Consider the following 26851-nt stretch of genomic DNA (forward strand, 5'->3'; position numbering starts at 1 on the left):
CAACCAACAAACAAAAAAACAAAAAAACAAAAAGCCACACTCTTATGGTAGAAATCCTTGAAAAAGAAACCCAAACCAGCCAGGATTATATATCACGCTCAAAGTTACTGCAAACACACCCACAGGCAGTTCTGCTGCTACCTTTAAATGTACCAACATCCTCTTCATCTGTGAGGTACTTCTCCAGCCAAAGACCTGACTGGAGCTCTTTATCCCAGGGGCAGTAATCTCCCTCTGCCAGCAGGGGGAGACAGAGGCCCAAAAGAAAAAAGAAAAAAAAGCATACAGATACACACATACACGCGCACACAAACAACAAACAAACAAACACAGTGAACATAGGAGGAAGGAATGAAGAGGAGGGGATGGAAAAGGAGGAAAGAAGCAGAGGATGAGGAGAACAATGTTTGAGACAGCGACACTTCACATGAAACAAACTTTGATAAAAAGCAAGTGGAGTTCTGAACAGGCCAAATGGAGTCTGGACAGGGTGTTAACATACATTGAAGGAGACATACTAGATTTCCAGTTTTCACAGGAACCACACTGTAATCACACAGAGAGCGAAGGACTGATTTACCATCGCTTGACTCCTCATCATCTTCATCCTCCTCCTCCTCCTCCTCGTCCTCTTCCTCCTCATCCTCCCCTTCCCTGCTGACTGCGTCAGCCAGGGGCTCGCCCTCTCCCTCCTCGCCCTGGTCGCCCCTCAGTTTGGCGTGGAGCACTACAGCCTCCTTCCAGGGAACACCGCCAAGGTCTGAGGGGCTGGTAGGTTGCTGCTCCACCTCCACCTCCACCTCCTCCTGATCCTGATCCTCTTGCTCATCCTCCTCCTCCATGTCTGACTCTGAGCTACTGTTGGAAAACAGAGAAGTTGTCCCATTTAAGTGTTAGAACAACTGACAACACAAACTGTAAGTGAAGGAACTTCAACTTGTTCCAGAAGAATTTCTGACTTTCCGATTTCCAAGAGTCTGACTTTCCAATTTCTTAAATACTGGAAGAATTTGTATTTTCCTTTGGTTCTCCGAGAAACAATCCAACAAAGGCTCCAACGATCAATATTTCAGCCAATAACAGCATGCTTTAGAAAATCAACAACAGAGCTATGTAAAAATGTGTCTCAGTCATTTTCAGGCTCTTACCTGGATCCCAGATCAGCATCTGTGGCCTTGTCCAGCACACTGCTGAGGTTGTGCTCTGCCAATGTCTCCTCTGGAACCTCCTCCAGCTCCTCCTCCCTCTGCAGGGACAGACGGTAGTTCTCCAGCTCGATGCGTTCTGGAGTTCCCCGCAGACGTTTAGGTAGGCTGGGCTCTTGCAGGCCGTTGACCTCCGGCACTAGGGTCGAAGATTGAGCATAAGGTGAAGACCGCAGGTGAAATGATGACATCAGGGTGTTCAGCGGGTTGGAGGCAAGAAGACAGAGGGGAGAGGGAAAGAGAACAAAAAAAACACAACTGAGAATCAAGGAGGTGCAACAGTAGAGAGGAGAGGAGCAGAGAAGAACATAACCCTCTGCAGTGCAGGAGCCATGCAGGGCTGATTGAAAGGGCATGTTTAAGCCTAACTGTATTTATCTGTGTATGAAAGTTAACTGCACCAATACAAATCCACTATGTCACTATTTGTAAAAACTGCTGTGATTATGGCTGCAAATTCTGACAATGTTTGTGTATGAACATGTCAGACTAGAAGCATCAAATCCATCACACATCCAACAAGGAAACTAGCACATCTCCATCAACAGTTTGCGTTAAGTTACTTATTCCCATTACACCAAAGCAACTTTGTATTTTAAGGACAAACTGACAAGGACACACCAATTTAAGCTCTATAACTGAATTTATTGCATTAGATTATATTCCTACAGCAAATATTATCAACAAACACAAATAAGTTGTAACATTCTAAAATAGTTCTGTCCTTCTACAGTTATCGGTACAAGGTTGGTGCCTTGCCTTTTTCCCATCCTGAGAAGCAAATCTTAAAACTGTTTTTTTCCCCCCTGAAATTTGTCTGTCAAATTGATTTGTATATTAATTAATATGAATGGAATGGATCAAATTAAGTATTTATATTACACTTAATGTATTTCCACTCACTGAAGCAGAGATACAGGTCAGATCAGCATAAAATGACCGACAATTCCATAAACAATGAGTAAATCCTACTAAAAGAAGACAGGTGCGACAATGAATGTGTGATATTTGATACAGTAGTATACGTTGTGTTGTGTGGATGAGGAATGGGTTCAAACAGATGCAATGGTTTCCATTTTTTTCTCTAAACAAGGCAACATGGGTGAAAGTGCAAGACAACTGCGACGGAAAATCCCACTAATGAGTCCAAATTTTAGGTTTCACCTGCCAATCAATACCAACCCTGAAATTAAGGGGTTAAAGCGACCTATGACCTAACAAATGCAATTAGCACTGTTTGTGATTTTCTATATATATTTATCTTCAATATTTAAAATAATGAGCAATTAATTGTGTAATGGGAATGACTAAAATATTAGAATAGTGACAGAAAATGTTAGAATCTAATGAATAATATATATATATCATTTGGCTTCCTATTATCGTGTTAAAGTGATAAACTTCATCTAAACAATATCACATAAATTACTAACCCTAAACCAATGATATGATGTTTATCTTCAGGATATTGTAGTTTTATTTTTCCACATTGCCTATCTTTAGTAAATCTTTAATTTTGTTAATATCTACAATTAATGTTACATAAGTGTATTATATTACTTAATATCAATTAAGTATTTATCAGTAACATATTTAATTCATAATACTACACTTGCCACACAACGAAGCAGGCCTACACTTACTTAAATACCAATTATCCTTTTTCTGTGAATCTTACCAGCCTGTTCTGTTAAGCTCTTTCTAGTCTTGCTGATTTACCAATAATATGCAATGCACCTAATGTAGAAAAGAGCACTATATTGAGCAAACACAAGTGGGTCTCAGCAGCAGTCTGTCGGGGTGTGAGAGGTTGAGGGATGTAGGAGGGAGAGGGCAGCCGAGACGGTCTGACAAGAGGAGCGAAAACGAGAGAACCAATCACAGGCACTAATTCAAGCACTAGTAGAGCTCTCAGTTTTAAGCCGCTCTGATAGGAGGGGGAAAGGTAAAGCTCACAAAAGCACTCATACAGGCACTTCATCACAGTGTGGTGAGTTTCAGTAAGAGGGATACTGTAGGTGCAAAACAGCTTACAGAGAGAAAGAAACACATCACAAAGCAGGCTCTAAAAGAAACATCACACAGGAGGAGGTAGAGCTAAAAGAGAGCAGTCACAGGCCACTAGAGGTTACAGTCACAAAGGAATAAAGCTTGGCTCTTCGTTAAAACACAGGCAGGCAAACAATTAACTTAGGATACAGAAATGTATTGCTATATGCTTAATTTTAACTGATATCTTTAGTTAAGGAAGTTGGCACTGCCACATCTAACAATAAAATCAGAATAGGAAGCTGTACAAGAGAGTTAAACAAATGGTTAATATTGCTGCCTGGAGAGCTGACCAGAAGGAACTCTGTCAAACTCTTTTTTTAATTTCCAAGCCAAGGGAAATAAATTAATTTAAGATGCACCATTCATTTCTAAAATGATGCGGCCAGAGCACTGCTTAACTGCCTCGGCCAATCACAAGTCATAAAATGGCTTCTAACAGAAACAGAAAGAATGCTGCATCTTGAAGAAATAAATCAATCACTGAGACGAAGAATCACAAGATTTACATGAACACTCCGCAGGCTCAGTGAGTCAATACAATCAGCTAAATCTATACAATCCCACTGATATTAGTTAGCAAAGAGTAAAAGGAAGTAAGGAAGGGGGGAAAAGGAGGAACAAGAGAGTCATGCTAGAGGAGGTTGAGCAGGACATTGATGGTGAAACAGCAGAAGAGGTAGATGCAGTAGGTACACAGGAAGGGAGAGTCTAGGGGGTTGTGTGCCACCTGGTGGCAGGTCCAGGAGAGTGTGCGGCGGAGGGTACGCAGCGGGACTCCCACGCCCATGGCCAGACGGCAGGGCGCAGCCACCACAGCAAGAGAGGAAAGTAGGGTACCTGAGGGCTGGAGCTCGGCCGAGGGGGCTGCCGCTGCTGCCATCGCCCTTCCGGGGGCATCCACGGTCGCCGTTGGAGTTTGGGGCACCTGGTTCTCCTGCAAAGGTGGAAAGAAAGATGTCATGATGTCAAGACACACATGCTCTTGGAAGGTCCGAGCACAAAAATATAAATTCAAGAACTTTATTTGCCATTTGTGCTTGCACACATAGGAACTCATATGCGGTTGTTACTCAGAGTCAGGTCAAGTATATAAAAGAAAGACACACAAGGAAGACATATATCTATCTATAAAAACATATACATTTTAAATTGCACGAAACCCATTAAAAGTGTAAATTTGCATTGTGAATTTTGAATTGCACATGTATATTGCACAGGCAACAGTTCATTTTGTTTTGGCCCAGAGTCTCACTGTGGGTTAGGGTTAGGTTAAGGTTTAGAAGCAGCTCTTATGAAAGCCTGTTCTGTTCGTGATGCCGTTCTGTTTGAGCAGGGAGTCAGCTGCATGTAGTGTTCTGATGATTCTCTCTCTTTTTCTGACAGCGCTGTGTAGATTGTGTCACACAGAACCACAAATCATTTTCCAATAGAGCAGGTCTACACACACAGCAGAAATAATAATAAGTCAGAAGGTAAAAGGCAGAACAAGACGACATTTTATTAAAATCATTTAAAATAGATAAAAGTTACAGAGCTTCTGCTGTTCTGCTGGTTCTGCTGGTTCTGGTCCTGGTGAGGTCAGCGGGGCGTGTCTCCTGGCGGCGGGACTCAGAGCTTCAGTGCAGCTGCAGGCTCTTTAGATCCTTCAGCACCTGCAGACCAGAGCTCTGACGGGGCGCAGACAGACCCAAGGACCTCGGGAACGGAACCAGGACTAGGAGCAGGGGGAGGAGGGTCTGCCGGTCCTGCAGCTCGGTGTCTGAGACCGTCACGGTCACCGGTTTGTGAAACAGTGACTCCCGGCGCCCGTGCAGGGGCTGGCAGCCAGCACGGCACGGAACCCGTAGGCGTGGTCACCTTCCCCACGTGCGGCAGCGACATGGCGGCGCGCGTCGTGACGTCCACGTCCGTGGACTCTGACGCAGCGGCAACGTGGCGGGTCGTCTGATCCGCGGCGGAGGCGGAGCTGGAAGTGGCGGGGGCCGTGGGTGGGCGGGGTCCTGGGGGGGCTCGGCCCGGACTGTCGTCGTCCGACAGCAGTCTGGTCCAGTCTGGAGAACTCCGGTGGATCCGTGGAGAGAGGGACGGAGCGGACCTGCGGGACGGGATCAGAAGTCGGGATCCGCTCCGGAGTCAGAACCAGAGTCCGCGGGTTGATCCGGATTTAATGGCAGACATTCTCAGAGAGAGAGAGAAAGAGATTGATCAATAACTGATCAATACCTGATCAGTTTCAGAAGATATAATACATGTGAAACTGTTTGTACAAACAAATTAAACGTTGAATTTTATTTTCACTTCCTCCAATCAGCATCCAGGCAATCACAAGGTAGCCCCGCCCCTAAAGCATCCCCTGCTTTATGGTCTGTTTGACTCTAAATGGGACCATCAGTTACTAAATGAACATCATGCTATATGGAAGAAGACTGAAACTAGAGACTGAGACCAGAAACTCATCAGGAAACTGTTCACTGAACTCATAAATCAAATAAGAAGTCAGCTTATTCTCCATAAGACTGAATGGTATCGGTTGTTATTGCAACCAATGGAACTGGCTTCACTTCACAGACCCAGAAGCCCTGTCCATTATATATACTGTCAGACTCCTAAGTATGAAGTTATGGGCACTTGAACAGTAATTTAACAGATGGGTTTACATTTACATCAGGTGTCCACATGAGAATTGAAACAGGCTTTGCTTGCTGTAATAATTCCTCCTGTTCATACTGGACATTAACAGATCTTTTCTTAATGCTCTTTCTATGTAAGTAATAGGGGACAAACTCCACAGTCCTCACTTTGTGCAAAAATTTATTTCAAGGTCTGAAATTAATACAGTATGAGGCTTCGGGGCTTCAGTTCAGCAACTCATATTACAGACAGTGGACAGTGTTTCCCTGTTGGATAGAAACCGCAAAAAAATGTAACAAAAAAAAAACAACCTACAACAAAAATTGTGAACGCAACAAACACATTTCACCCATCTGTGATGCTGGATGTGGTCAGAAAAGGTCAGACAGGGCAGAAAAACAATGTTTTTCAGCCTGGTGTCCCCCTCCAGTCAAAAATCAGTTTTTCTTTTTTGTCCTCCAGTTGGATGTTTGAGCTTCACTGTGCAGAATGATGTATGTGCAGAGTTCGCTCCAGTATGCAACTTCAACAGCTTGATCCACCAGTGCACGGACGCTGAGGAGCACTATTTCTCAGAGATTACAGCAGTTTAATCCAGAGGTTTCCAAACTCCCACAATAGATTCACATTAGACCACGTACCCCCAGTTTCAGAGGATCTTCAGGGAATCTTCATGTTCAGGGAACAGCCAACCCTATTTCTTGTTGTTCCAACTTCCAATAAATGTGATTAAAGCTTAAATGTTCTATTCCTCCTCTTTCTGGGGACCCTACAACCCACTCAAGGTTTGAAAACCACTGGTTTAATCTACTCGATGAAGAAATCCTGCAACTATTCATCAACTAACAGTCTGTTTGAGTTGAGCTGTTGTCGCAAAGGCCTGAGTCAGATCCTCGAGAACAGCCTTAAAACATCTGCATGTCAAACATCCACGTCTCACGTCTCTGAATATCACTGGGTTGAATAATGGCACACTTCATCCTACATGAATCACCACACAGTACCTGAATGGCTGTAAGGAGGGTGGGGGAAACAGTGGTTACATTTAGTCTAATGTTTGACTGAGGTGAATTCATTTTCGTTTGGCCTTCGGACGGTCTGAGAATTGTGAGGGCACGTAGGCTGATGAACACAACACGGATGGTTCAAATTCAAAATACCATCAAAGTGTCTCCGTTTTAGAATCAGACAAAGAGCACAGTAACACAAAAACCTGAGAGGAGGAAGACTAAAAATGCGACTATTTTTCAAGTAGAGCGTGACATTGATTGGTGATTCACACAGTGAAATCTTGTTTTTTTGGACAGCCATTAGTTTAAGTTGTTGACAACAGTTTATGTGAAGAAGGGTGTAAAAAATGACGCTGGGCAAGTCCCCTTCAGCAGCAGACTCTCTAAACCTGTTTCAGTCTGCATTCTGTGTAGAACATTATTCCTCAGCCTATAGTGCACATTTAAACAGCTGCATTTGCAGAATTCCTTGAATGTCGTGGGACAAGTTATCTCACTAATACAGCAGTCTACTCTTTGAGGTTAGGTTTTGCTGTTTTGTAACATAGTGTGTTTACATGGATGATGGATGCTTTTCACTCACCCACTGCCCTCATCAGGCCTCTCTGTCCTGCAAGGCAGAAATGCTTTCTCAGCTCCTGCACGCTGCGTTCCCCCTAAAAAAAAAGCTATTACTTCATTGTCCTTGATACCAAGAGGGAGCTGCAAAACAGGAAAAGCGTAGGTTTTCTTGGGGGCTAATTATACATTAAGTTCAAGCTAAATGGCCCCAGGAGCCAAAGACATTACAGACTACAAGGGGTTATAGGAGGCAGGGTGGACTGCATTCTGCCTCTAGAACGACTTTAATGTTGCATCTTGAAATATAGATTTTTTTCCCACCCTCACTGTCTCTTGTGATAAAGCCTCAAGAAAGCAATCCAGTCGGTAAGAGACAGCAGTTTTCTGATTCCCCAAAAAGTTGCAAACTTTCTCTGACAGCTGTTAAGAAGTGAAGGTTGTCCAAATTAGAAATGTCAGGGCAACTGCGTGTCCACTGGTGGCTGCCCTGGTTATTGTGGTTGTACTGTACGCTGATGCAATGTTTTGATTTACGGTCACTATGATCACCATGCAGCTCAGGGTCATTTCATCATGTGGCTGCTCCACTGTCAAACTGGCCACCGTCTCTTATTACTGCACTCACAGAACAAAACGCTACAGAAAGTTAGACATTCAACAATATCCTACTTGACATATTTACTCCAATACCTGTCACAGAATATTATGATCTCTTAGATATGGACAGTGTGAAGACCCTTTGGGGTTCTTTTAGGACATAGTCAACAAATCTCATTAAAAATGTCAGGGTGCGTACTACAGGGGAGCCAGCGGGAGCGGGGCTCCTCTTAATAAGACATGAGAAAACAGGATGCGTGAAAATCTAGGAGGTCTGATTACTTTCTGGAAATTTGAGATGCATGTTGAGATGTTTTTAGGCATTTTTATTTATTTTTTGCAGGAGAAAGTGAAATAATTCATAAAAAATTAAAGGCAACTTGTTCCAGTGGGACAGGGATCGGTTGAATTTGCGTTAATTGTTGGGACTGCTGTTTCTATTTTTGGATTATATAAAACAAAAAAATACCTGCCATCACCACTGAAGTATGACAGCCCAATATCATTGACTTCAGATCAGAAAATATATCTGCGACAGTAGAAAAAGTGAGCTCCCCCGAAAGCCGAGGTATAGTTCACATACCAAAAAAATAGAAAGTATGTGTATCCAAAGAACTACAAATGTGTTTTAATCCGCAGCTGAAAGTAGTTCCAAACAAATGCACTACTTACTCCCTTTCTATTGACCACCTGTTTTAAAAAATGACTGAGGTTTTCAAAAAAAACTATATATTTGTGACCAGTTTTTAAAGATTTACGTCTCCAGAAGAACAAGTGGCCAAAGGACTGAGTGCCACAGACAGGGTGGGGAAGTAGGAAAGCACAAAGCAGTCTCACTCCCAAATCATAAAATACTGCAGCTTGGTCAGTGGCCCTCTGTGTTAAAATAAACCATAACACGATAATTAGAATTAATTACAATACCTCACAAATGATGCCATTAATTAAGATAAACTATGGGAGTCTGGAGGTCTGGCCAAAAAGAAAAAACAGGTGTAGGACGTTTGACCGTTGGACCCAGAACTTCCCCACTGATCACTGTAACTAAACTAAGAAACAAAGAGGCAAAAACTGGACTTCATCCTCAAAGAATAAAACACAAAAAGGAAGCAGCCAAAGAAGCTTTCACTGATTAGAGGGCTGCATTGTCTGGGAGAGAGCTCCTGCCTCCCTCCCTTAAATATGGAGGCAGGGCCATCAACCAATCATCCCCAATAAGGAGCACCTGAGAAAGTAAAGAGGAGAGAAAGGAGGAGAGCACTTAACTTCACTCCTCTTGTAAAATATGATGCTGTAGGTATCTTTCTTTCTGGACACGCCCGCTGACAAACTTAAGCATAAAGAGCAAGAAAGGCCACATGTGGAGGTGGTTGATGGCTCAAACAAACATTACATAAGTTAGGTTATATTTATGTAATTAAGTTATGTCAGGTATGTAATGTAACTTACAATCTTTTCCTAAACCTAAGGCAGTAGTTTTTGTGCCTAATCCTAACCAAAGTGCGACCTTTCACGTTTATTTTGAAAGTCTAACCAGACGTTGCATATTTATTCTTCCTAACTTGACCATTGAGCTCTGCACATCCTTAACTGCATCATACCTTGTCAAGCAGAGGGCCACTGACCAGGCCTGCAGTATTTGTTCGCAGCTTGGGGTTTGTTTATCATTTCCCTCAGTCCAATGTGACATTCCAGTGCTGGAAAACTCAAGCTGCACATTGTACCCAGCATGCACTGACATCCAGCATACTTTAATTATTTCAGTCCCTTTTCAAGCTGCTGTATTATTAGGATCATGTTATAAGATGCTTCATGTTGGTTTTGTGAATTTTTTTCAGGTTGTAGCAACTGTGCCCAAGACAAATTTCCCATTGGTGACAAAAAAGTTGACTCTCGTCTACAAATTCTAGTTTACGTTATGTTTTTGTTTCTGTGCCTTAAACCACTCGAACCTTGTTCAGAAAACTGCGATATAAATGAATTTTTTTACTGATATCGAAGACACTGATGATCTCACTTTATGAGCACATATTGCAAACATTCGCTTTCTACTGGTTGACAATAATTGGCAGTTAGGCAAATGGCAATTTCATTATTTGTCACTGAATTGTGTTTGTGAGTCTGAAGGGCAAATGCGTTCCAACCTGCCCCCTCATTTGTTAAAAGGTCACTCATCTAATGTATGGCGAGGGGAAGTAAAGGAGGATGTTCCAAATGATGACTTAAAGGCCCCTCTGGTCTTTTCATTGGATCTGGTGACAATAAAACAATATAGAAGATGACCAGACTTATCCTTTAAGTCACTTAGTGCATTATAGATGCAGCAGGGGGAAGCATTATTATTCCACTGTGGAGTTTTCATGTCCTGGGCTGTTGTTGAGCCTGTTTTGCAAGTTTAATAAGAGCTAATATTTGAAAACCATCTGCAGTGAGATGCAAGAACCCCTTAATCAACAAAAGTAGCGCCTCTTTAAGATAGAAGGGACTAAAGTGATCAATGTATTGACCGGGCTCCATGAACATCAATATCATCCCTCCAACCTCAGCTCCCCTTCGCCCATAGGTGACCATTGATCAAGGCGAGATGAAGGGTGAATGGGCGGATTAGGGTGATTTTACAGATTGGTGAGTTGCCAATTGAGCGTAGCTCTTAAAGACATAGAGAGAGAGAGAGAGAGACCGCCTCATATGGATCATCACTGAGGTTGTGGTCCACTAACTCCGCCATCATAATAACAGCTGCTCATGTAGACGGCTGTTGGTAGCGGTGGTGAGTCAGCTCATCTACAGCTGAAGACCTAACGGCGTCGTAAAATGTCTCTGTTATTAAAATGACAGTTTTTATCTACAAACAATTTGTTTTCTCTCTTTACTAAAGATTATTGTCTGCTCCCCGTTACTGTCAGTTTTGGTTGTTTGGGAAAAAAATACAGTACTTTGACAGTCCCTGTGGTTTATTATGTGTGGATCTCGCTCCTGAAAGACTGAGGTTGTGTAATATACCTTTGATTTATTAATTCTGTTGTTGTTGCTGAAACTCATAAAGGCATGTTGACCCACTTATGCCATACCCTATTAACAGTTAAGGATAATTGAACACATATTGAGTTGCATTTGTTTGACAGGAGTAGCCCTTTAAGCTCGCTCATTTCATCTGTAAACTGAGCGCTGCTTTGCCATCATTTTAGAGTTTAGATTACCAAAGAGCCCTGGGAGACCACTGAGGAGATCGACTGGTCTCTTTCTACTGTCAGCAAACTGTAACTCTCCATCACGGTGTAGCTGAGTATTGGCCACAGGGGACCGCACTGGTCAATGAAGCTTTGAGTCACATATTAAAGGTCTATATGGTGTCTTTGGTCGCTCAAAATCCAAAGCGTATGCACACATTTCTGCCCTGGCTGTGGATGTGAATCAACTTGTTGTGGGGAAAACCTGGGATCAACATCATTAATTAAACTGTGGGGGATGATGACCTTTGCTAAGCATTCATTACAGGAAGCAGCCCATGGGATAGATAAATCCATTGTGCTATGCAATGAGTAAGTTGTTACAGAGAAAGATGTATTTCTTAGACTGCATTGAGTCGAGTAAATTAAACCCAAACTGTTGCATTTATGTGTATTTTCTCCTCTCTGGCTGCAGTGAGTGTTTTTCTTCATTTTTTCCAACAAATACCTGGTTTTGTGTTTGTATTTCATGCTTCACTAAAGCACGTAAACGGCACTTTCAGAACCCCTTGATTTTTCTGGCATTTACATCGAGGTGTTCTGTCACTGATCTACAAAATAACAGAACAAGGTCCCTGTAGAATTTTATAATAACTGAGAATTAAAAATCAATAAAAAGCCAAAAGCAGACATATTTTTATTCAATTTTTCAACACCATTGAAAAACATTCCAAATCAAATTGAGGAGAAGTTTTTGTTTCATTTGAAAGACAAGTTTTAGGTTCACTTGTGGCCAATTCAGCTGACTGGACATCAATTTCAGATAACCGTGCAGATCAGAGCAGAAACTCTATGAAGTTTAAGAAACTGTCTGTAAAGTTTACAGATATAATTGTTCGGAGGCACAGAACTGGAAAAAGGTACAAAACTATTTCTGAAATGTTAGTATTCCACAGGAGCACATCAGGCTTCATCATTATTGTCATTATTAGGGTGTTTTTTACAGCTGACCATCTAAATAACCACACTGATAGGAGACCTTGATAGATAGACACCAGACAGTTAGCAAAAATACACCTCACAAACACTGAAAGCAGTAAAAAGAAAATATGGAGTTCTTCAGACATAATGCAGTTTAACAAAATACAGCAGTATTTACATATGTGTTTTTATGCTATAGGTGCTCCAACGCAGTATGAAGAACCATAGCTACATGTATTGTATCTTCTGTTGCTCTGTTCTGCCTGTAGGTGGTGTTAGAAATAAGCTAGTATGACGCTTCTGTTGTATGTATTTAAAACACTCTTCACATAAATCTTGCTATCTTATCTAAGATTTTACGAGCTACGATAGACTGTACATTTTTAATTCAAACAGGTGATTACACCAAATGTGAACCACTTTTTGGATAGAAAGTGACAGTCCTAGTTTGTATAAGTCTTTTTTTTGGGCCAAATGAGTACATAAATTCAATTAAAATAAAACAAAGAGAAACATATAGTCTTGTGTTTCCACAGTGCCTGTAAAACTATGTAAAACCTGGTTTGTGGGTGGACTTCTGGCCCCTGATCTACAGTAACATCTACAATGACCTGCAGGGAAGTGTCATGGTTGTTCCAGTCTGAGAGGACTTTATATTGGGGTTAAGATTTGTGTTTTTGGGATAGACCCACATCAAGACTACAGTTAATAGACTTCTGTCCACCTGTGTGTATTTTGAATTTATGCATGAAATAGACATTAATGGAAACACTATAGCTGCTAAAGCATCATGGTGACCTAGATACATACTGTTTACTGTGGTTCCAGCTGAAGACTCTCTCTTTCCTCATTTCCTGTCACTTCTTTACCAAGTGTTTACCTTTGAATGAAGGCAAAAATGCCCCCAAAATACTTTGAATGGAAAGTTTTGTTTTTATTCGCTGAAGTGTAAAATTATGACTGTGCCCAAAATCACACACTGCTTACTATACAGGGCACTACATTCAGCCTCTGCCATTTTATGTGAGTGTCCAGATTCTGACTGTGAGAATTATGCCCTATATATAGTGTTCTGACATATTCCCACAATGAAACGAAAAAACACAATAGTGTGACGCATTTTATTGATTAAGACTTTTCACTGATGATCCAAAATGGCAATCCTCTCAAAGTATCTCAGCTAGAGGCTTTAAAGACTACTGAGTGTCTATTATATAGGGAGTACTGATTGAAGTGAACAAGAGAGTGATTATGAACATGGCCTCTATGTATTTACAGAGAGAATATATGATATGATCTTCTTTTTTAAGGGTTCTGACATTATAGACGTCATCATCATATTTCTGCCACCCACCTTTACAGATCAAAATAGACCAAAACATATGGCAGCAGATGAAAACAGTAAGGTATGTGCAGAGAAAAAAAAAATTAATGAAAGACCCATAAATACCTCATTAGGTGGGAAGCAGCAATGCAGTGCCATAATGAAGTTTACAGAGAAGAGTTACAGAGGAGTTTTGCGCCCCTCTTTCAAATATTTGCACACTGGTAGTTAGCAGAAAAGCTCACAGATTAATTAGTTTAAAAATTGTAAAATTTGTGTGACATTTGGATGGATTTGTATTCTGTTTATAATGTTCATCACCAACAGTGGCCCATTTTCTGTTCCTTTCTACAAAAGAACAGAAAAAAGATAGATGTAATTTAAGAGGAACTTTAAGGGTGAACTGTCTCTTTAACTTATAGTACAATTCTGATTGACCATCACTGGAATAAATGCACAAAAACACAGTACTATCCAAGTCAAAGATACGGACAGTGTGATTAGAGACTTTGATGAATATATATGTATTATTTAAGATATGATATGCTATGACATGATATACAGATCTGGATATAGATCCATAAATGTATATACCATTAGAGCTTCTGGAAACAGGTCCTGTTTGTCTAGTGCGTTGCTGTGAGGATGTGTCTAACAAAGTACATAGATTATATAAGTTGACAAAATTTGAGATCAAATTTGTTTGTGTATTTTAACCAGTAGATCCAGTTTGATCTGTGCCTACATCATGTAAAGATGCTCTATTTCTTAATCCAATCTGAAACCACTAATCTGATTGTTTCCTGTCTGTTTGTTTTAATAGGTTTACTTTAGCTTAAGATACAAAAAAATGATAAAATAGTAACTATATTATGTAGTATAAATTAACAAAAAGCATTTGAGATTTAATTTATAATGGTTTTTAACCAATAGATCCAGTTTGATTGATTGACATTAAGTAGCAGAATATCTAAACTACACTGTATCTAAGGAACCTTTTCTCTGCCTCTGCAACAGAAAGATGCTCTTTTCTGGGTATTTCTTCGTGCAATCTGAAACCACAGATCTGATTGTTTCCTGACTGTTCATTTTAACAGGGTTACTTTAGCTTATGGGTCTTTTTCAACAGTGCTCTACACTGAACTACATCATATCCTCTTCCCCTGTAAACCCATAATACCAGAGTCTGCACCACGTCCTGGCTGCTCTGTCTAAGCTCACTGTCTGACAGTTCTGCACTGCAAAACCCTGACATTGAGACATTCATCAGGGCTAGGGAAATATTGTTTGACTAACAATAACAGTGTTTTTATTGATTTTCTGTCACTGTGAGTTGCTGCTTATGAGAAACAGCAACCAATGAACACAAAGCCTACACAAAACGGAAATGTACAGTCACGCAAGCAGGCACACATTCACAGACTGTACACACACACACATTGTGAAGTTACTTTTCATGGGCTGCAGTGATAAAATATGGCAGAGCTCAGGTAAAACCACTGCTGACTGAATGTTTGATGGTTCTGAATTATCTCTCGGTGTAATCCTGAGGAGTATCAGATGGAAGCTTCTACCTGTATGTGCTGAAACTGAATTAATTTGAGGAAGTGAATTCTCTGCAGTTTTGGTGTCCTCAGGTGCATCTAACTAGAAGGTGATGATTAAGACGTTGTTGGAAGTGCAACATTTGGGGGAAAACTACTTTACATGGGGTGAAAACTTGCACCATCTTACTCATTAGATGACAGCGAGAGAGAATAATGATTTCATGAAATTGCTAGGAAATACTGATCAATAAGTGTCAACCCCTGCAGGCACACTGTGGTTATTTTGTGATCTGGAGCAGTTTTGTTTTTAAAAAACATAATTTTTATCTAAATCCCTTAAAGACATGAACATAATGATACTATATATCTGTTCTGAGTGTATTCTTCTGTGTCTTGAATACAGGTATCCTGAGGTCCAGTCCCGCCGTCGTCATCCACTGGGGGTCTTTTTCTTGTGATAAAGGTCAGTTTCACCACAGATTATCATTCATCACGCTCACTTTTGCTCGAGGTAAGCTGCATTTTCTGTCTCCAGGTGATTATTTGTTGGTTCCTGACTTACATTAGCTTTGAATTGCTTGAGCCTTGCATACACAATGTAGACATATTTACTTAAACGTAGACCCTTCTATTCCTAAAGAAACCCTTAAGTATTTTGGACAATATTCATGCTTCTTCTTATCCAGAGTGAGATTTAATTTCTGTGCATTCAGTGACATGTTAGCGTACCTTATGGAAAACCCCTTGTCTTTACAACCTGGGAGTGTTTGTACAGTTTGATGGCTATCCCCACTGTTAGTCTTGTAGTCACACCCTTTGAACAACCTCAGTTAGTTCCTGTTGTTTTCATGCATATTGGAGTTTGGCTGCTTTAAAATCATTGATTGTATTAATGTGGCAATATTATTTAGTATAGTTTAGAGTTTTGAGATGGCATAGCTGTTAAACATATATAATACCTCTAAATTGAATTGAAACTTAAAGGTTTATGTGAACGTTTTCAGTGACCCAGATATCTGTAATGACATGAACACAACATTAGTGCAGAAGCTGGATGTAAAGGGGGAAACCATTAGCCTGCAATCGAAACTGATGTACCAGAGAATGATATTTATTTACGTGTTGTTAGCTAGCAAGCTAGCAACCAATACTATTTATCCAAGATTCACCAAGGAAGAGTGTTATCTCTGGCAAATGAGATGTCTTCTTCCATTTTATTATTTGGGAATTTGTTTTGGGATTGTAGAAACAGCCAATGAGACAAGTAATGTTGTAGTAATTTGTCTGTTTATGATTTTGACTCATTATAAACAAAGGCTTCTTTCCCGCCCACATAATATTCTCTATTATTGTCATTCATATATTTTTATTTTTTGAACAATAGCTTCCTTGTTTGTTTTCCTTGTTTGAATTTGAGTCATCACATCTGATTATCTGTATATCAGTAGCTAAACGAGCTTGATGGAGTAAAGCCTCATTTTAAAATTCTCTTTTTGTCAATCCATCATAAATTACCAATATTACATGTGGAATTCGTTTTTTTTATCCTTGACCCAAACTTGACCCAGCACACATGCATCTGTCTCTCTCGCCTGAATATATAATTATTATCATTATCACAGCAATGTTTACGTCATCGTCGCTGTCGATTCATCTTTGCGGAGGCAGATTCGCTGCTTCACCTTAATTATACCTGTCTGCAGCCTGTCTCCACATAGCAGACACCTGTAAGAAAAACAAAAAAACACATCCAGCTTGTCTGACTTCTCAGTGTCTCCTCATGGCCTCGCTCGTATTACACATAATGAGAACACTCCGCCAGTTGTCCACAAATGAACATCATAATGTCATTCCGCTACGGGACAGTGTGGGTGGGAGAATTTGGCTCGTACCACCTCTGTCACTCAGGGGTTTATTCATCATCGCCATGATTTTCCCGGCCTGTCAGTGTGTGTGCCGCTGAAATGGCCCCCGATGGCATGAGGAATCGGTCCGCTGTGGAGTCTTATGTCACTGTCATGCCCACAGCTGCCGTCAACAACACTCCCAGGAAACATTCATTGTGCAAACAGTTTGAAGATGTGGGTGCCTCAATGGACATATTCATCCTTTCAGGCTGTTTGGAATTCAGACTGATGTGGAGGACAGAAAAAAAATAAAGGTTTTGGTAATAATTTTGTCCAAATTTTCCATTTTCCAGGATAAACATCGGCGCTACCTTAAATTTGTTAGAGATTCAGCAGTTTTTTTTCCCATTGGAGAAAATACTGATGTTTCCCTCCTGCTGCCTTTACTGTTGTAGCTAACCTTTATGTAAAGCAGTGAGTGATTTCTTTGGAAACAAGATTGGTTGTGTCAGGCTCACAACCCCACATTGAGATGTTGCTTGCAGAGCGGCGTTTACTGATTGGCATTCTCAGCAGTGCATGTGTGCCCTGCTATTTTATTTGCATAAAGTACAGGAGATTTCAACTTTTCAACAGCCTCTTTTCTCCTGACGTGCATACAGCCACCCTCCCTGTGCTCCATGGAAAATAACAGTGGATTCCCCCCCAAGCAAAAGTTTCATCGCCTCGTGAATCGGGTGTTATATCGCTCACATTTTTATAAAAAATCTCCATATTTACACCCCAGTTGCATTGCTTTCCCTGTTGCATTTTGTATTACGACAGTGACATTGCCCGCTGATGCTGTTTGAAATTGCTGCTTGCATCAGTTTTATCTCATTATTCTCAGTGAATAAATTTTTATCAACAGTCCACTCTGCACCAGTCTTGTGAATTACAGCAATTACATTTTTTCCCTTTCATACTGGTTTACACCCACTCCCCAAACTGACCATCTATTGAACATTTTTGCAAATTTTGTTTCTTTCCACATGCCAGCCTCTTTTTTTTTCTTTTTGCCAAGAGAGAAGCCCACATTCACACCTTTACAATTTTTAGTTTTCATGCAAGCTTTTGATTGTTAGACAAGTAGTTTTAGTTTATTTGTCAAAAAGGATTTTAAAAGAAAGGAGATGCTGTTAAAGACATCACCTTCTTTCAGAGTTTGAGTCCTTTGTGGAGTCCTTTTCTGTGCTGCTGCTGGAGCTTTTAACTGGTTATGAAACAGACTAAATTTAATACTGGTAACTGTTAACTGATGATTAAGTGACATATTTTAAGGATGTTTTATATTATATTCAATGTGTAACAATAACAGCTGATAACCTGAACAATGAACCCAAACAGTGAACACAATAACTGCAGGAAGTTGAAAGTTTGTGTAAAACCAGAGATTTGGATGAATTTTGAGCAGATTATTTCCTGTGAATATTGATTACTTTCTTGTTTTACTGATATTTTCACTTAACAATCATACAGACTAAATAGGCTTGAATATATCTTGGGTTCAGCTCTTCCAAGTTAAGATATTATATATACATGAAGTGTCTGAATTAATGTAAAGTACTGTACTGTCTCTGTAAACACTTAAAAGCTGCGAACAGATAAAATTAAAGTTTACTGCAGCGTCTCCACCACCTGCTGCTGTTTGATTCTGAGCTGACAGAGATTCACCATCATACCTACTGCTTCTTATCCACTCCTTTTAAAGTTTCCCTGCCACTGCTGCTACATAACGAGCACCACGCTGGTACAGACCAGTGAGCGAGGGTGAGAGAAGTACTTACAACTACTTAAAAATAGCCCTGTGTTTTCGTTACCTTAGAATAAGCTGTTTTTATCTACCGAGTCCGCCATGTTGAACTGCCATGTTTCCAACAACCCAAACACTGGCTCCAGAGTTTTTTTTTTTTTTGCAAGTTTCATGGCCACTGTAGTTTCTACTACACGCTTGTAATGAGGTGAAGTGAGGGGGATATAATCTGCAATTCCACCGCTAGATGCCACTAAATCCTACACTATGTTTTGGGAGAGATGTAAAAATTTTCCAATCGGCCACCGTCAGTCCAACAATGGCTGAATGCCGATATATTCGTGCATGTTTGTGTGCGCTGCCCCCTGATCCCCCCCACAGTCACCACCCCAGTAGTTTCAGCTGGGAGATGAGCGGCGAGTTCGCTACGTGCAACAATCTCTAATAACTTTAATAAAGAAAATAAACTTACCAAAGAAAAACACCTGTTTTACTACAGAAAAAATACAACCGTTCAGCTCCTGAATTAAAGTCTCCAAACTAAGACCTTGTTATGGTCTTTAAACACACTTCATTAAAATTCGACAAAAAAAAATCAAACTCACCAAACAGTCTTTATTTGTCTTTACACTGTTCCAACAATCACCAACTCTGCTGTTTAACAATCAATAGTTATGAAAATATTCTGGCTCTACTCGCTGTCTCTACCTCTCTGATGCCCCCGACCTCCCTCGCTCTTCTACCTGCCTCATGCCTCTCCTAGTCTGTCCCTGCTGTGTCTCCATCTTCCTGGAGTCAGAGTCCTGGTTGAAGCCTCTACGAATCACTCTGTAACCGACATAAACCCAGTTAGATGTAAAAATACATGCCTCTACAGCTGTTTTTCCTCTCACTCATCTTCGGCTCAGTGTGTGTGCTGCACTACTGAACAGCAGCTCTCATTCATCATGGGCAGGCAATTAAATTATCAAAATAAAATGAGAAACATCGGCAAAAAACGGGCCAAAAAAACAACCAGCAAGGGCCGATATATTCCTCCAATCGCCCAACCCTATCCTACACACACACACACACACACACACACACATCCTTTAAGAAGAACTATCTGTCAGGTAAATGTAACCACGTAGAAAGTACAATATTTACCCCGGAAATGTGATGGAGTGAAGTAGCTCAAAACTCTATTTAAGTACAGCACTTGAATAAATGTAGTTTCTTTCCACTGCTGGCCGTGAGTACAATGGGGTCAACTGCAGTCATTTATAAAAATGAAGAGAAGCACCGACGCACTGTTTAGTCGTCGTTGTTCTTTTTCTTTTCTATATTATTTTTGGAGATTGCAAACAAATGTCTGCCTGTTTCTCCTCAAGCCTTGATGCTAGTGTTTGTTCTTATTTTGCAGATTTTAGTTGGTTTAAAGATATTAGTCCTTGTATCTCTGATATATGCACATAAAACCACAGCTTTTTAAAGGAGAAATCATGTTCCTCACTGTGTCTCTCTGCTTTCCCAAGGACAGAGGATAGAGGACAATGGGGGCCGGTGGGGTTTCCCCCCAAGCCCTGCTGTGGCTCAACCTGTTCAGCTTGATCTCTCTGGCGTCGCCCCTCAACCCGGATGACCCCAACGTGTGCAGCCACTGGGAGAGGTCAGTTTTCCTCAATTCAGCCGCTAATATTCAAAGTGAAATAACACGGCTCTAAACGCTGCAGTGAACTAATGGACTCCCCGCCACAAATCAAGACTGAGGGATTGCCAATAATCAAAAGCAAAAGGGAAAAGGTTTACTCCTGGGGACATACCGGGGCCGTAAATTCAGAGCGATGGTAATGTGACTGCTTGAGTGGTCCCACCACTCAGTGCTACGCTGGGTAAAAAGCACAATGTCATTTCTGATGAGAGCATCACAGAGTGCAGGTGCTCTGATCGATAATCTCTCAGCATAATCAGTAGGAATTGTGGAAATGGATATTACCTCTGACGACTGTTACAGTTTTCACTTCTTGCTAAAGGTTAGACTCAGTTTAGTAACCTTTATTCCACACAAGAGAAGAAGAGAACCAGCTCTCATTGTCAGTGTGTATCGATACGGGTGGAAAAAAGCAGCTACAACAACAGAAAGTATAAAAATAAAATAAAAAGTTATGTCAGGATACTTGAAAAGTTTTCAGGAAAATAAAATAAAGTGTTTAAAATTTCTGAAAATCGATGGCTTTTAAACATTTGTCAGATTTAAAGAGTAGGACCACAAGGACATGCTGTCCTGGCTCTCTCCTGGGATCAATACTTGTTTTTAAGAGGAATCATCAGGAGAGGAAATATTGTGTCCTAAGATTAGAAATTGAATTGAATGTTTTTTTTTGTATTGATAATGAGTGTGTGGTTGTATCTTCTGTCTCTCCAGCTATGCAGTGACCGTGCAGGAGTCTTATGCTCATCCATTCGACCAGGTCTACTACACCCGCTGCACCGACATCCTCAACTGGTTCAAATGCACCAGACACAGGTATGGTAGACACATGGTGTGCAGCAATTAATGATTATTTCCATGTGGAGTATCGTAACTGTAACCGTTACCATTATGTAACATTGAGGAGGAACTAGTGTCAGAAATTGAATATAATATTCATAGGTATGTTTTTATTAGTGTATAATCACCTGAATATAAGAATGGTTGTGTTTTGTGACCTTAAAATAAAACGTTTTTAACTATAGACGCCCTTCCACGGAGCATATTTGCTGAAACTTTTACTATATCGTTCATTAGACAGATAATCTGTGAAGAAATTGGGTTCTTCTGGCGCCTCCTACTGCTTCTAATGACATTAACAAAAATCCACCGGCCCCAACGAAAGCAACCAAGATGTAACCAGAGAATATTTTGATTTTTATGGCGGAAATTAAAAGAGAAATTCAAACTGATGTTAGTCAATTTTCAGTTGATCGACTAGTGAACAATTAAACACAATCGTCAAGTGTGTGTTTGTCGATCTCCAGACCTCTAATCATAATTTAAGCTTTTTCTAGCCTCCAAAACGACAAATTATGAAAGCTTTGCTGTTCCCACTTTAGTGTTGTGTATATAACCTGATTCTGTATGCACTCCTGCTTAAAATGTGATGTACACAACCGAAAAGACCAACAGAAGCAAGTCTGCAAAAATAAAATAAATAAGTAATCAAATGCACCCGCTTGTCTGCAACAGTTTAATCTTTTGGAAGTCTGTGCAGTGATTTGTTAGAATAATACACTTTTTACGCGACACTCAAAGCAAGGGCGCAAGATGATTAAAATTTTTAGTTTTATGTAGTGTTATTAGTGTCATTATGTTATCAGGGTATAAAAAACAAAATCAAATCACATTTTTACAGTATGAGACCTTTAATGTAAATCTAACAGACACAGAACAGAATTATAAATACTTTGGTTGGATAAACACCTTGATCAAGAATGAAACATTGTCCTTAAAAAACAGACAAACCATCATACAAGCCACTGCATTATGGAGATACTCTGTAGGCTCCTGCTGCTACAATTAAACCACTGGACCCCGTTCATACTGTGCCATTTGATTCATTACTCAGGACCGCTATCACACTCACCACTGTGAGTTATTTGAAGATGTCAGAGGTCATCAGGTCGTCAGCATACCTGTGTCACCATTTGTATGAGTTAGCGAGATATTTAACATCCTTAAGCCCTATCCGCAGGGGACTAGTATTACCAGGGGACGTCTAGTAATGTGTAATAACTGCAGAGGTCGTCTGAGATTTTAATCTGTGTGAGTCTACCATGTGTGTTTTTTGTATAAGTGAAAATTCCACACTAAATTACCGACCATATTTCACCAAAAACTGAGATCTTGTGATAATATTAGTCCGGTGTGAATCAGCATCTCTGTGATTTGAGGTGATATTTTGAATTTTTTGCAAGGTATCAAACTGGTATTTTAATGTAACTGACTGTGGAGCAGCGGGGAAGAAATATGGTGCTGCACACATACAGTCTGTGGATGTATTATAAGATCAGTAAAGTCTCCGTCTCCACTGTTCAAACTGTAAAACCAGATATGTTTATTTAAATCCAAACATCAAACTTCTTGATTAAGCAGCTTTTACTGGTAATTTTAAGTGACACTAACTTTGTTTTGTGAGTTATAGAAACATTTCTGATTAATAACTTTTTTTTACTAAAGTCAGTGCCACACAGGCAGGTGTAGCAGATTTTGTCTTTGACATAGAAAATATAAATGAAATCAAATGCTGAACAAATATTCCCTCAGTTCACCAGTTTTAGATGATGACAGACTGTTAGCTAGACTGTTAGTTTGATACCATGGTGAAAAAAACAAAAACCTGTGTACTTCAACATATACCTTGCTTTTCCCGTCAGGACTCTTTTCCACACACACGCGCACGCACATACACACACACACACACACACCAGTGTTTCTCTCTCTCTATGCGTCAGCAGTAAGTTTTATAAAGTCGCTCAAAAAAACACAGCTCGTTGTTTGAGATTTCTGTGATTCAGCCTTATTAACAGCAGGTGAACTGTGTGTGGGGGCTCGTTGTTAATGACGCAGTCAATTAAAACACAACAAATTACATCGGCACCAGCTGACTTGTTTTAGCGTCTAAAATATCCCCTGTATCTGTACAAGAGAGCGTCTGTCTCTGTTTTAGTATCTGTAATTGTAACAGACTGTACAGAGGTTCCCCGTCAGGTCTTGAAGAATTGAATCCCTGGTACCTACAGTACCTATTGTACTGTAGAAAAATGAGTACCGTCAGGGTGCGAACTACAGGGGAGCCAGGGAGAGCTCATCTCCTCTTAATAAGACACAAGCTCCCGTGAAAATGTGAAATACTGACAATATTAGCCCCATCCAAAAGACGTAAAATGATTTCTTTCTTTGCGATCGTGTTGATGTTTTCAGACATTTTTTTTGCAATGAAATTGCAGGAGAAAGTGAAAAAATGTATAATATATGTATATAACCTCCTATAGGGACTTCTATTTGCTATATTTGCCATTTCTATTTTTTAATTATGTGTAAACTTACTATTGATGTATGATCATCACTGATTTACTTTAAAGAGGATATTTCTATTCTAGCCATCACCACTGGAGCATGACAGCAATATCATATCAACAGAAAATACCAGAAAATACCAGAAAATACGCCCCCCGCGACAGTAGAAAAAGTGAACTCCGCTGAAAGCCGCGGTATAGTTTGCAGTACCGTCGCATTTTCAGAACGTTTGCATCAATTTGGTACCGAAGTATCGGTTCTTGTGACATCCCTTCTCTGTTTGTACACCGTGTTGAGACTCAGAAGATAAAACAGTTGCACTGATTTTGAAAACCTGAGTAGTCCGTACAGTAGATTTATCAGGGATCAATAAGGGAATCGATAAAAAAATCTGACAAGCAGAATCGATAATGGTATTGGTATTAATCAAACTACCCAGACCCAGGTAATTCCACAGTCTGTCACACCCTGTACATATCGTACTGTACAGCTCTGCGGCGGTCAGTCACTACTGTCGACTACCCAACACTAGCGAGCACTTCAGCTCCGCCTGATGTGGTCATTGTGATGAGCGACCGTCGGCGTATCGGCTTTAATGACCACATTAAGCTTTATAGCCACCAGTTTAGCTCCTCCAGCTAAGAGCTGAGTCATTGATCTTAAGCTGAAATGTCAGACAACATCAGCGTCCTTGAGCGACTGGGAGAAACTCCCTTAAACGTTTAAGTGTCGCTCGTCTTTAAGAAGTGTAGTGATGTGAGAACATTTTTAGTATGTTTTTATAGGACATCGCTCTTAACGTAACATGTGGAATCTTGGTTGCTGGGCTATTTTAATGGACAGAAGGCCTGAAGGAAAATATAAAACCTAATATAAAAAAGATGCATACACCTTGAGTTCAAGTGAAAATGTGAACTTGTGTTATTTAATTTAATAAAAACCAATGGTAAAACTTCAGTGTGTGTGTGTGTGTGTGTGTGTGTGTGTGTCGTGTGCAGGATCAGCTACAAGACGGCGTACAGACGAGGCGTGAGGACCATGTACAGGCGACGCTCTCAGTGCTGCCCCGGCTTCTATGAAAGTGGAAACTTGTGTGTTCGTAAGTTATCAGTTTGGATATATTGAGCTGTCGATGGTTACAGTAAAATAATGCACACAGAGTTAAAAAGTCTCAGTGACTGTGGTATAATACACTGTACACCAAAAGAACTGCAATATCTCATCTTATAGACATCCAGAAAAGGTAATAATCCAAATTTAATCAGCAGTATATAACGAATGTATCTCATAACCATTTTATTTTATATAACAGTCCTTTAATAGTCTCCTGCTGGAAGGCACAGAGCTTTTCATAGTGCTGTGTAACAGGATACCGACAGCACCAACAAAGATCTGTAAGTGCCTGATATAACAATCATATAAAGACCCAATAAATGACTTCATTCACATTCTGACTGAACAAAAATCTAACTTTTTTCATAAGAAGTTAACACACATTGCTCTTTTCTTATAGATGTGAAGCAAGGTTGCTCTTATAATGCTGCAGAATCACACTGTGTTTGATCAAATGGCACTAAAAGCACATCCAGCATGCTTGCTTCCTATGAGACGGCAATATCTGCAGAATACAGCTGGATTTGAAATATTCCCACCACAGGGGAACGTGTGCTCTGCAGAACGTCCCTGCAACAAACAACATCATTTTCCTGTCATCTGCATTGTTATTTTCAAACTTTTTCCACTTGATACACACAAAGTATCCAGCCTTGTTAAAATTGTCTTGCGGAGCAGTGATTCAATCTCAAGTCGTTATCTTTTTCACTTGCAGCAGACGGTTATCTATATCTGCTGTTAGAGCTGTCAAAGTGAGATCAATCTGGCTCTGGTGCAAAGTGGATCCATTTCAACTTAAAGTTTTGGCACACAGAGCTTTGAAATCAACGTAAACAGAAAAAAACGGGAAAGCTTCGAGCACAGAGCGTCTGCTAATATGGAGTTAAATGTTGTCAGAATCTCTTTAAACTGAAGATCTTTTGTGTTGATTTCTTGGGTCATTCGTGCTTCATCGGGCTACGGCTCGCTCTTCTGCTTTTCACTTTCAGAACAAAGAAACCTTTTAATATCTCTGAAAAAGGATATTTTTTTCCCGCTATCTTTCACATTCACCTTATCAACAGATGAGGTGAATGTGACTGCTGTTCAGCTTTATTCCCCAATGTGTGGGATGGATCCGTTTTTTAAAGACGTGGATAAAAAAACAGCAATATTTTAGTGAGAAGCTCTTTTTCCAGTCAAAGAAAAAACATCACATCAAACAGAACATCAGACAATTAGACGGAGCAGATGAGACAACAGATGTTAACTCAGAGCTGATACGACACATACATACGATTCTTTATTTAAGTGCAAACGCAGCCTTCAAGCGCACACAGCACACACACACACACACCCTGCTTCTGCTTCTCTTGCACATTTATCTCCTCACATCTGACAAACGTCTGTGCACACATCCACGGCCAATCCTATGGCCCTGGCGCAAGCAAGCAGGACAAAACACTCTCATGATCACGTGATTCGCATTTAAGCTGATTTCATTCAGATTCTGCTGTTGTGTCCCAGGACTGCTAACCACAGCCTACGAGGAAGCAATAAATTCTGCTTTCTTAAAATATATTGGCTAATTGTGTCATACGACGTAAATCAAACTTTTCCCAATTGAATGCCGGCAGGCTCGACGCTGCCCACCCTGTCTTTCTCTGGACACATTTGTTAGCTTTAAGTTTTACCTGAAAATGGAATGAAAAAGAAAACGAGATTACAGATCTACAATAGCCCAGAATGGACAAACCAACAACTGCTGTAGTGTAAAAGGCTCATTCTGCTCTCTGGTCTGGAGTGAAACGTACAACTAAATCTAAAGTTTGCTAATTTGTTATTAGGTGGGACCTCTATGGAACAATGTCGTCCGAGTTAGTGTTCTAGTTTTCAAAGCACGAAGGGAACAGAACACCATCACGAGTCAAACTCGTTCCAGCTCGTGAAAAATGGGATTAAAAAGCACAGTTTCCCTATTTTTTGTTACAGGTGAAATCCAGAAAG

At 40.4% G+C, this 26851-nt stretch overlaps 2 protein-coding genes across 3 annotated transcripts in view; one reads left to right on the plus strand and one right to left on the minus strand.

Moving 5' to 3' along the window:
* Positions 1 to 6: 6 nt before the first annotated feature.
* Positions 7 to 4191, minus strand: LOC118321210 (protein-methionine sulfoxide oxidase mical3a-like). Of its 2 annotated transcripts, XM_035652438.1 has the most exons (4): positions 4095 to 4191; positions 1149 to 1344; positions 581 to 858; positions 7 to 234 (listed from the first exon to the last, which is right to left on the minus strand). In XM_035652438.1, exons 1-4 carry the CDS (start codon positions 4135 to 4137, stop codon positions 86 to 88), a joined length of 666 nt encoding a protein of 221 aa, XP_035508331.1. In that variant the 5' UTR covers positions 4138 to 4191; the 3' UTR covers positions 7 to 85. The 2 variants fall into 2 exon arrangements, with proteins under 2 accessions (XP_035508331.1, XP_035508330.1); XM_035652437.1 differs by having other exon boundaries at positions 62 to 858.
* A 16058-nt stretch (positions 4192 to 20249) lies between these two features.
* LOC118320854 (multiple epidermal growth factor-like domains protein 11) overlaps positions 20250 to 26851 on the plus strand; it is a gene marked incomplete in the record, with an annotated part of 94827 nt that continues 88225 nt past the window's right edge. The window contains 3 exon segments of the mRNA XM_035651977.1: positions 20250 to 20365; positions 21122 to 21223; positions 24751 to 24851. Of these exon segments, the coding sequence (XP_035507870.1) occupies positions 20250 to 20365; positions 21122 to 21223; positions 24751 to 24851 (319 nt within the window).

Source organism: Morone saxatilis, unplaced genomic scaffold (assembly GCF_004916995.1).
Source record: "Morone saxatilis isolate NCDOM2014 unplaced genomic scaffold, NCSU_SB_2.0 Contig11, whole genome shotgun sequence".
NCBI classification, from domain to species: domain Eukaryota; kingdom Metazoa; phylum Chordata; class Actinopteri; family Moronidae; genus Morone; species Morone saxatilis.

What these genes read in the sequence shown, in the direction of transcription:
- LOC118321210 (XM_035652437.1), bottom strand. Translation starts at nt 4,137, where the DNA reads ATGGCAGCAGCGGCAGCCCCCTCGGCCGAGCTCCAGCCCTCAG. An exon ending in GGCCGAGCTCCAGCCCTCAG is followed by an intron (nt 1,345 to 4,094) that starts GTACCCTACTTT and finishes CTTCGACCCTAG; the next exon opens with TGCCGGAGGTCAACGGCCTG. An exon ending in GATGCTGATCTGGGATCCAG is followed by an intron (nt 859 to 1,148) that starts GTAAGAGCCTGA and finishes GTTTTCCAACAG; the next exon opens with TAGCTCAGAGTCAGACATGG.